Genomic DNA, 10,276 nt, shown 5'->3' with positions numbered 1-10,276 from the left:
AGGGCCATCTGCTTTACTTACTCACTTATTTAGAATACAAATGATGCAAGACATTTAAAACCCCCTCATCTAAAAACACCCTCACAGAAACATCCCGAATAATGTTTGACTAAGTATCTGGGCACTGAGGCCCAACAAAGTTGACCTGTAAAGTTAACCATCACGCCTGGGTAATAATTGCAGCCATCTATTAAGCACTTATTATATGCCAAGCACACAGCACTATTTCATTTAATTCTGTAAAGCCTGTAAAGTAAGTTTAAATATTCTCATTTTTAAATGCTAGGAAACCAAGTTTCAGAAAGATGTTAGCCAGAAGGTCATGAAATTTAGACGCAATCAAAGCCATCTGATCACTGCTAAGTTCAAAGAAATGAGTCAATTTGACCAAAGTGGAACTAGTTTCTCTGGTCTTTCTACATCTTCCAAAGTTCTCAGCACCAAGTTCCAGGAGACTGAATGTTCCACGACTTTTGAAAAATAAGCATTACCTTCTTCCTTCATACCAAACTGGTCCACAGTTGATAGAGTTTGTATTCAGCATTGCTTTTGTCCTTACAGAGATGTTGAACAGTTAAGTCAGTCCATCAGGACTGGGTTTGCCTGTGTCAGAATACTCAGTAACATCAGTTAAAATACATAAAGTTTTCTCTCTACCCTCCTTCCCCTGATAGAGCCTGAAGGTTAGCTCTCCAAACTAGTGAGCAGCTCCACGCTTGCTCCTGATCTAGATTCTTCCTGTCTTTTTGCTCTGCAGTCTTCAATATATCACTTCCCCCGAGACCCAGTTAGTTCCACCACCATGTCCACCTTCTCGTCACTAAGAAGTCAGATGGGAGGGACAACCGCGGTGCACCTGCCCTGACAGAAGGCCTCCTGCAAGTGGCACCTGCCTCCTTCCCTTGGGCCCACTTGGTCAGAACCCAGTTCTGTGGCCACACCAGCAGCAGGGAGGATGGGAAATGGAGCCTTTAATCCAGGCAACCAAACGCACAGTTTAAGAAAAGGAAGAGGAGGAGAACGGGTGTCGGGGGACCACACCAGAGGAGGTATTATAAATGCCACTTTGTAGACGAGAAACAGAAGGGAAGCAGAGAGCTTTTAAGACGCATTAAAAAAAAACTTGGTGGGAAATGTCATGTAGAGCAAGGATTCAAACCCAAATTTAAGAATTTCTTTAAAAATAAATTAGGATGGACCCAGAGTTATCCCAGCAAGAATGTCACTTACTCTGTGGACATCTGAGTAACAGGTGGGGCAGAGGTGCCACTGCTCCACCGTGTACAACTCACAGTCTAACCTGCCGTCTAAACAGACCCAGGGGAGCGTGTCAGCCCAGTGGGTCTCACCCAACATAAGGAGGCAGGATGGGAAGCCTGAACCCGGGGTACTGTGAGGTCCTGCTGTCCCATAGCTGAAGGTTGAAGGACACGCCTCCAGGGCTGTTCCTGTCCCTGGGTTTTATCCCCAGTCCCCAGAAACTAGGATGGAGCCATCTGTCTCAGGATGAGAAAATACATTTTACTGACAAATACATATGCTGATAGTCAACAATCCCCAGGGAGACAGAGGACAAGCCACGCACTGGATCCTCCAAGGTCAAAACTGCCTCCTGGGGTTTAATCCATCCAGTCGGACAAGAGGCGGGAAAGCCCACGGGGGAGTGAGGCCCTGGCATCCGGACGACAAGGGGAAAAGGCCTTGGTCCCCAGCGCTAGAGACTCGGGCGGCCCCGGCGCAGCTCACTTGGGCGCGGGCCCGGCTTCCTCCAGCCGACTTCGCGCCTTCGGCGCCTGGGACGCGGCCGTCTTTTCCCCCGCGCCGCCTTCCGTTAGCGGAGAGTTCCTCACCTTCCTGGTGTGCCGGGCGCGCAGCAAATTCAGCGGCGCCTTGAACCAGTTCGGGGTCTTCTTCTCCTGCTGGTCCTCATCCTCTCTTTCCCACTTGACCGGCTTAAACAGTCGCTTCTTCCTCTGCGGGACTTTGAAGAAGGTGCTGCCCAGCTGGCTCGACCTGGACGCAGAGACGTGCCTGGCGCTGGCGCACCCGTCAAGCCTTTTCAGGACGGTGTCGACCGAACGCTGGACCGACTGCGCAGGATCATCCCTCAGACGCTCAAGTGCTGAAGGCAGAAAGGGGGTCCGCTCGGACTCTCGATCTCCAAGGACCGCTGACCCCCCCCACCCCGTGACTTTCCACCCCACAAGCCGGGTTATTGTGACATAACTTCATTTACAGTACTCTTTGTCATTGGAAAAGCAAGCCTGTTTTATTGTAGAAAAATGTGGAAAGGAAGAAAAATCACTCACCCCCCAAAGTAACACTGTGAACACTCTCCTACCTATCCTTGCAGTATTTTTTTTTGGAGGGGGGAATTAGGTTTATTTATTTAGTTAGTTATTTTAAATGGAGGGACGGGGGACTGAACCCAGGACCTTGTGCACACGCTCTACCACTGAGCTACACCCTCCCCTCTTGCAGTATTTTTAAAAATACCTAATATAGACACTTTAAAAAAAATAGGATTAACTTTTTTTCTTCCCATAAAGTATTCCTCTACACAACATAATAGCTCATCACGTGATTCTATCCTAATTGCTTTGATGAATCCCCATTCGTGAAGAATTAGGCTGCTTGCAGTTTTTATAAGCAATAACCATTAACTTATTCAGCAACTATTTGCTGAACACCTACTATCACCAGGCACCGTGCTGGGTGCGGGGGACATGGTGGTGAACAAGACAGATGGATTCCTTACCCTCAAGAACTTAACATTCTACTGGGGGAAAGGCAAAATAAACAAGCAAAAACTAAATACAAAGAAGGCAATTTAACAGAGGAATGAGAGTAAGTAACTGGGAAGGACCCCTTTCTACAGGCCAGACAGGGAGTGCCTCTGTGAGATAGTAATATTTGGGCTAAGATCCGAAGAATGAGGTCCAGCCTAGGAGCGAGCCGCAGGGGTCAGCACCGGAGGGGAGGTTAAACTGTTTCACTTCAAACTCTGTTAAACTCAAGATGCCTGGCGAAAGCCCCTCCTGGGTGTCTAGCCCAGAGGAGCACTTACCCCTGCACACAAGGAGGCATATATAAGAAGGTACCTCGTAATGCTGTTTGATTAGCAAAAAATTAGAAACAATTTAAAGATTAACCTATCAAGGGTCATAGGAATGCAGTCGATCTGTATGTACCAGCATACAGAGTAGGGAAAAAAGCAAGTTGCAGAAACTGCGCACACACGTATATATAATAGAGAATATAAATAGTATATATAACATACAGAATATGTATTGTGAATAGTCTCTGTGTTCACAGAAGAAGAACAGAGGACTATATAGCAAACAGGCAGGGGAAGAGGGGAGAGGAGAAAGCATTAGCAGAACTTCACTCTTATTGATGTTTCTATTTTTTTTGCTAGGAGACTGTATTCATGTATTTCTTCTATACATATAAATTAATTTTAGGGGGTAGGGCGTATAGCTCAGTGGTAGAGCTCATGCTTAGCATGCACAAGATCAGCCTCCAGGACCTCCATAAAAAAATAAAAATTTTAAAAATAAAATTTAATGCAATAAAAAAAAAACACAGAAGATGCAGGCTCCCCGGTGCCAGGGCTGCGTCTGCCTGGAGCCCCGTCGCAGCCCGGGCGCCTGCAGCACCTGATGAACGTTCCAGCACATTTCGGTTAGCAGCCTTTTATCGGACCAGTCTGACAATGGGTAATTTGCTTTCTTCCTCCTACTCTAGTTTTCTGCTTTTATATACAACATTCATAATGGTAAAAACAAACTTTATTTAAACTAATGAAACATGTCCTTAAGGACTCTCCCCCTCTCCGTTCTGCCTTGCCCCATCCCTCGTGTCACCGGCCCCCAGGCACAAGCCCAGACTCACCATTCCGGAACAGCTGCACATCATCCTCGTGTAAGTGACTCATGCTTATCCTTTTAACTGTTAATTCTAAAGACAGCACACATGTGAAGTCCTTCCAGGATTCCTGGACCTCTGGGCCACCCTTTCCCCCAGGCTCAGTAGTGAACAAGGAATTCTATAAACAGTTTTAGCAAGGAATGGATCTTGAAGATGCCTTGCAGCCCAGATGTCAGTGTCCTAGTAAAAGGCCCATCCCCAGAGCAGATGTGACCCAGAAAAATGCAAGTGACAAGGAGAGCGTGAGCCCAGGATGTTAAACGTGGGGTTCCTGCACCAACGGAAAGATGGATGAAGGGGTCAGCTGGCAAGAATAAAATGTGCATTGCCGATGAATGTGGGAAACAGCGCGTAACCCTTGCTGATAAAAAGTATTAATCAAAACAACAGTAAGCTGCTCTCTGTCCCCTATCAAATTGGTAATGATTTTTAAAATATTATCCAGGGTTGACAAATACCTGGCTAAACGGACCCCTGTACACCGTACTGGGGACAACAGAAAATGAGTCAGACTTCTTAGAGGGCAGTGTGAGGACCAAAATCCTCGGCATTTTGCATTCCTTTTGGGTCCAGCAAGTCTACTTAAGAAATTTATGTTAAGATAATCATGATGATGTGCAGATTTAACCACTGTGTCCCTGCTTATAAGAACAAAAGACGCCACAGTCTCAATACCCCAAAATAAGGGCTGGTTAAAAAGTTTCATCAATCTACCATAAAAATGGACTTGACACTACACAGTGATCACATACAGGACTGAAGAGCGCGGAAGGGCACGGATTTGTGGCACAGCAAGGGAGACAGCAACGCACCAAACAGCAGTTTTCAAAAGTACTGTGTGTGCGCGTGTAGTACATTTTTCGGCAGAAAGCTCTAGGGTGTTAGACGTGGTTAAATCCCAATGGTAGAATTTCTGGCATTATTTATTGCCTTCTTTTTCCCCAATCTGAATTTTTTTGGCTTTCTAACATTAACACATACTGCTGTTACACTTCAAAACAAAAATATTTTGGAAAATCCATGGAGTTCCAGTGGGAGCAATACTTTTTCCCTTTCCAATGTATACGGTTCTCTCCCTGACAAAGCAGAGCACAGACTGTGTGTATGGGGGGACCCACACAGAGCCCCCCCTTCCTCCTCACCCCAACACAGAACTTGAGCCTGGTGGCGGGACAGCCTGCGATCAGGGCCGAGCTAGGAAAGGGGGCGCCACTGTGCCCTGGTTCAGGCCTGGCGCTCCAGCAGGAGGGAAGAGGAGGGAGGGCTTGCCCAGGGAGCGTCTCACCTATGAAGCTGACGGCAGCCGTCCTCAGGAAGGGCTGAGGGCTCTTGAGGAAGCCGAAGCTCTGGGACAGTAACTCCCCCAAGAGCTGTCTTCTGCTGGCGCCCACCTGTGGACCCAAAGAGGGGCCGCGCTGGCCAGGAGGGCGGGGGGGGGGGGGCTCGCTACTCAAGGCCGCCTGCAGCCGCAGCCCTCCGCCACCCCCAGCAGCGCCGTTCTCTCTCCAGCCCTCACACTCAGCCCCGCCCCCGCAGCAGTGCACACTCAGCAGGAAGTTCAGAAAGAGAATTTTGCTCCTTGGTACCAGCGTGATAAAGGAGAAAGCAACTGATGTGGGGCAGGAGACAGAGGTGTGCACTCCGGCTCCAGGCTTCTCGTCGGCAAGAGCCAAACCGAAACCTGCCTCCCCTTCCTCGTGTCCCTGTCAGGCTCCAGCGCGTTAAAGGAGGTAAACTGCTTTGTAAACTGTGAAGTGCGCTATGTGTGAGGCAGTATTAACATTCATAATATTAGAATTTCTCATATTAGTTCCTCACCAACCCGCTTAGCCCTTAAATGTGCATTTTCCAACCAGGATTCCTGATTCCTGCCCTGGCTTGACTTCTTAGGAGCCACAGACCCTTAACCCCATGACCCCTGCCTACGTCTCCTCCTGCCAGCTCTGGCCGGAAGGCCTCTGTCCCACTGCCATCTGCTCCCCTCACAGGATCTTCTGAGCCTCTGAAGGCAGAGAATGGGATGCCAAGAGGCTCAGATGGGAAAAAACAGGGTCCTCAGGGTTTGCTAGTGATAAAGAACGAGGCATGGAGAGGACATCTTCTGTCAGCCCTCCCCTCTTTACCCACCCAGCCTGCCGCCGAGTGCCTGGCACGGGTGTGGTGACCCTGCCCCGTCAGAGACTCTCACTCACCAGGTACTTGCATGTCTCTTCCAATACCTGGATGTGGTCGCTGAGGGTGGTGTGGCGGAATGTCCGTGTGAGCGATGACCAGCCAATCACTTTAGTCCACTCGGTCAGGGCCCCTCCACAGGCCTGTGGGACAGAGGGGAGGGAACCCCAAAGCCTAACTCCTGCCATTCAGCAGAGCGAGGCCGGGGGCTGCGCGGAAGACCACGATGCTGGCCCCCACAGGGCGTGGCGGGGGTGGGAGCTGGGGTCAGGGACGCACGGGGCCTGGTCCGTGACACAGGACATACACAGCTTCAGGGAGAGCAGCATACCAGATAGGGAGGAAGGCACCCAAGAGAGGGAAGCGCTCGGAGCCAGCCCAGGGGACGGTACTGAAGAGGACGCAGAGCATGGCACCAAGGCCAGCTCGTGGGAAAGGGCCCACAGGAAGGGGCTGCGCGCCGGCAGGAGGCGGGCAGCTGAGGCTTCCGGTACCTTGACCACCTCGGGGTTGTTGTCCTGAATACTGAGCAGCAGCGGGACCAGGAAAGTGTAGATCTCCCTCCAGATGGAGGGCCCAGGCTTACATTTGTCAACCTGATGCAGCATGTGGCCCAGGGCAGAGGTGGCTGAGATCTTCACCTGGTCCCTCTCCTGCGCGAAGGGCAAAAGGGAGACTAGGAGGCTGAGGTTCTCTCTGGCGCTGCCCGGCCTGGCCTCTGGATTCCCACATCTCATATTCCACGTCCAAAGCCCACCGATGCTGACGGCACTGGGATCACAGGACGTAAAGGCAGCAGGGGCGCGTATCGGGGTTGTTCTCTTTAGACCCCCAGGGTGAGTAAGCCGGCTTGTTGAGACACAGAGCTCGGGAGACCAGAGTGCGCAGCTTCAGTTCTGCACGGACCACAGCCACAGCCGGTAACTTTATTCTAAGGATTTAGCTCAAGAATGCCAAATTTGCGGGGCTGGGGTACAGCTCAGTGGTAGAGCACATGCTTAGCGTCCCCAAGGTCCTGAGTTCAATCCCCAGTACCTTCATTAAACCATAAATTACTTAAACAATAAATAAATAAATAAACCTAATTACCCCCCAAAATTTTTTTTTAAAAAGAATGCCAAATTTTAAAAATTACATATGGTTAAACTAGTTAAAGGTTTGAACAAATTATTTTAGATCTAATTAGCTTGTATTATTTCACAGTGATCACAAACAAGTAAATTCTGGACACTTTCAAGAGTATATTATATATTAATTGAGCAAATATTTACTGAGCACCTATGGTGAGTAAGGCATGGTGCCAAATAGCAGAGGTGTTGTGGGACAAGACAGACAGTCCCGGGACCTGTGGAACAGGGGAAACACACTTTAACAAACCGGATTGCACATCATTATTTTTTGCAGAGTGAACACAATGGCTAAAGAGAGATGATTCAATGTTAGCACATTAATTTAAAGAAACAGAAAGTATCACATGCAGATTAACTCAAGATGGGTGACTGAGCACTGCTTGTCATCCTTCCTGCCCCAAAGCCCTAAAAGAAATAGGTAGAGATGTGCTTTTCAAATCGGTAATGGCTCTGGAATATTAGAGCAGGTCCCCCCGCTGAGGACTGGAGTGTCCCTGAAAGACAGACAGCAGACAGGACTGGAATTAAATTTGAAGCCACAGCCTGAACAGACGGCTGCAGGAGGTGGGTGTGTTCTGGGAGAGCTCCGAGCTTACGGGCCGTGAACAAGGGGAACAGGAGGGGACACCGGGCAGCCAACAGAGAGGTCATTTGGGGCGCTGTAGTCCAGACATACAGCCCAGTTTCTCCCCCGCCCTGCCCTCCCAGAATCCCCCTCACTAACTAGCAAGCAGCAGGGCTGTGGTGTCTAGACAGAGAGGCAGGAGGGAGTCCTGGGTGCTGCTGGGCGCCTCACAATCAGAAGACTAGATCTTGGCACACCTGCCTGCCCACGATCCCTGGGTGCAGCCCCACAGCGACGGGAAAGCACTGCTTTCACAGAGGGCCAGCCAAGAACCAGCAGTACAGAATTTCCAGAGCTACCACCAATACTCACCGAACATTTAGGGAAACCAGCACCACAAAAGGAACAGACAAAACCCCATCACATCCAAGGACACAGTTAATAATACAACCTGAACAAAACTTTAAAGAAAGCATAATCAAATCCTCAGAAGGATTTTGGTTTAAAATATATATATATATTTTATCTCTCTCTCTCTAGAGAGAGAGGGAGAGAGAGAGGACATTTTTAAAAAGTACTTGGAACCCCAAACCTTGACATTATAAGTGAATAAGTAAATAAGTAAATAAAGACATGCAAAAGTCAGGCAGTGTCCCCACAGAATAATGCAGTATCTGCTCAGATATCACACCATCAACCAGAAGAGAAGAATAAAGAGCACTTGCTTAATAGAGAAATAAACTCCACAGGTCAGCTGAATAGCAGAATAATCATAGCTAAAGCGTGAATAAATAAGAGGAGAATCAGCCCAGGAATTTTTCCAAAGTGGACAAAGAGATGGGAAATATAAAAGAAAAATTAAGAAACATGGAGAATATGACCCAGCAATCCCACTCCTGGGCATATATCCAGAGGGAACCTTAATTCAAAAAGACACCTGCAGTCCAACATTCATAGCAGTACCATTCACCATAGCCAACACATGGAAACAACCTAAGTGTCCATCGACAGGTGACTGGGTAAAGAAGCTGTGGTATATTTACACAATGGAATACTGCTCAGCCATGAAAAAGAATAAAATAATGCTATTTGCAGCAACATGGATGGACCTGGAGATTGTCCTACTAAGTGAAGTAAGTCAGAAAGGGAAAGAAAAATACCGTATGATATAGCTTATATGTGGAATCTTAAAAAAAAGACAAATGAACTTATTTACAAAACAGAAACAGACTCACAGACACAGAAAACAAACTTATGGTTACCAGAGGGGGAAGGGGGTGGGAAGGGGAAAATTGGGAGTTTGAAATTTGCAGATACTAATATATATAAAATAGATAAGCAACAGTTTATACTGTAGAGCACAGGGAGCTATATTCAATGTCTTGTGGTAACTTATGGTGAAATAGAATATGAAAATGAATCTATGTATGTTCATGTATCACTGAAGTATTATGCTGTACACCAGAAATGGGCACAACATTGTAAACTGACTATATATATAAAAACTGACTATATATATATAAAAGAAACATGAGGAATAAATCCAAAGAAGTTTCAAAAATAAAACAGAAAGACAGAAAAGAGGACATCCCGATGAAACAACAGAATGTCACTACTGAGCTTTGCCTAAGTAAGTGCGCATGACTAAGTGAATGACAAAGCAGCACCTAGAACCCAGATGGTCTGACCCTTGGGTCAGTGTTCTCTTTACCCTGATGGGTTACCACTGTGGAGATGATGACATTTACTGTTCCTTGGTTAGACCCTAAATCTCAACTTTCCATTCCAGCAACATGGAAGAAAAGCTAACAACCTCTCCGCCATAAACAGCTTTAAATAGTAGAGAAAATATACAAAAACATTCTTAAATGCAGAGCTGAGCTTTCAAAAAAGTAAGAAAAATTCCCAGGGGCCAAAGATGTAGAGGTTGCTGACATTCCAGCTGCTTGGGCGGCGTCGGGGGACAGGACATCAGGATGTCTCTAGTGGGGAGGGGATGTCACTGGGCTCGACAGGGACAAGTCTTCTCACATCCCCTGGTCTCCCCAGCCTGCCCCCACGGTAGCGCGGACTGAAAAAACTGCATACCCTAAAGCTGAGAATGAATTCAGAAATGACAAGTCTCAGCAAAGAAACAGAAGAGATTAAAAAGGAACCGCAGAAAGCGTTAGAACTGAGAAATACAAAATTGGGTCAGCTCAGTGGCAAAACAGAGATGTCAGAGGAAAGAGTCAGTGGACTTGAAGAAGAAGCAATAAAAATTATCTAACCTGAACCAGAGAGAAAAGCGACTGGAAACGAACAGAAGCTTGGGGCTCACTGGATAGTAACAGAAGGTCTCACACCCGTGTCACCACACTCCCAAAAGGAGAGGAGAGACAGCGTGGTGCTGAAAACATTTTAAGAAATAACGGCTAAAAATTTCCTAAGTTTGGTGAAAGATATAAATACAGAAATTTCAAGAAGCTCAGAGAACTTC

The 10,276-nt window shown here is 47.5% G+C and overlaps 1 protein-coding gene across 5 annotated transcripts in view; it reads right to left on the bottom strand.

Moving 5' to 3' along the window:
- Positions 1-1,499: 1,499 nt before the first annotated feature.
- The window catches only part of LOC106728924 (maestro heat-like repeat-containing protein family member 1), a 63,729-nt gene continuing 54,952 nt past the window's right edge, over positions 1,500-10,276 (bottom strand). For all 5 annotated transcript variants that reach the window (XM_014554389.2, XM_032473135.1, XM_032473136.1 and 2 more), the window contains 5 exons: positions 6,597-6,755; positions 6,123-6,245; positions 5,216-5,321; positions 3,895-3,960; positions 1,500-2,122 (listed from right to left, as the gene is read on the bottom strand). In XM_014554389.2, coding sequence (XP_014409875.2) covers positions 1,743-2,122; positions 3,895-3,960; positions 5,216-5,321; positions 6,123-6,245; positions 6,597-6,755 — 834 coding nt within the window. In that variant the 3' untranslated portion in view covers positions 1,500-1,742. The remainder of the gene's footprint in view (positions 2,123-3,894; positions 3,961-5,215; positions 5,322-6,122; positions 6,246-6,596; positions 6,756-10,276) is intronic.

Source organism: Camelus ferus, chromosome 34, assembly GCF_009834535.1.
Source record: "Camelus ferus isolate YT-003-E chromosome 34, BCGSAC_Cfer_1.0, whole genome shotgun sequence".
Lineage (NCBI taxonomy): Eukaryota > Metazoa > Chordata > Mammalia > Artiodactyla > Camelidae > Camelus > Camelus ferus.
This window is presented reverse-complemented; position numbering and strand designations above follow the sequence as displayed.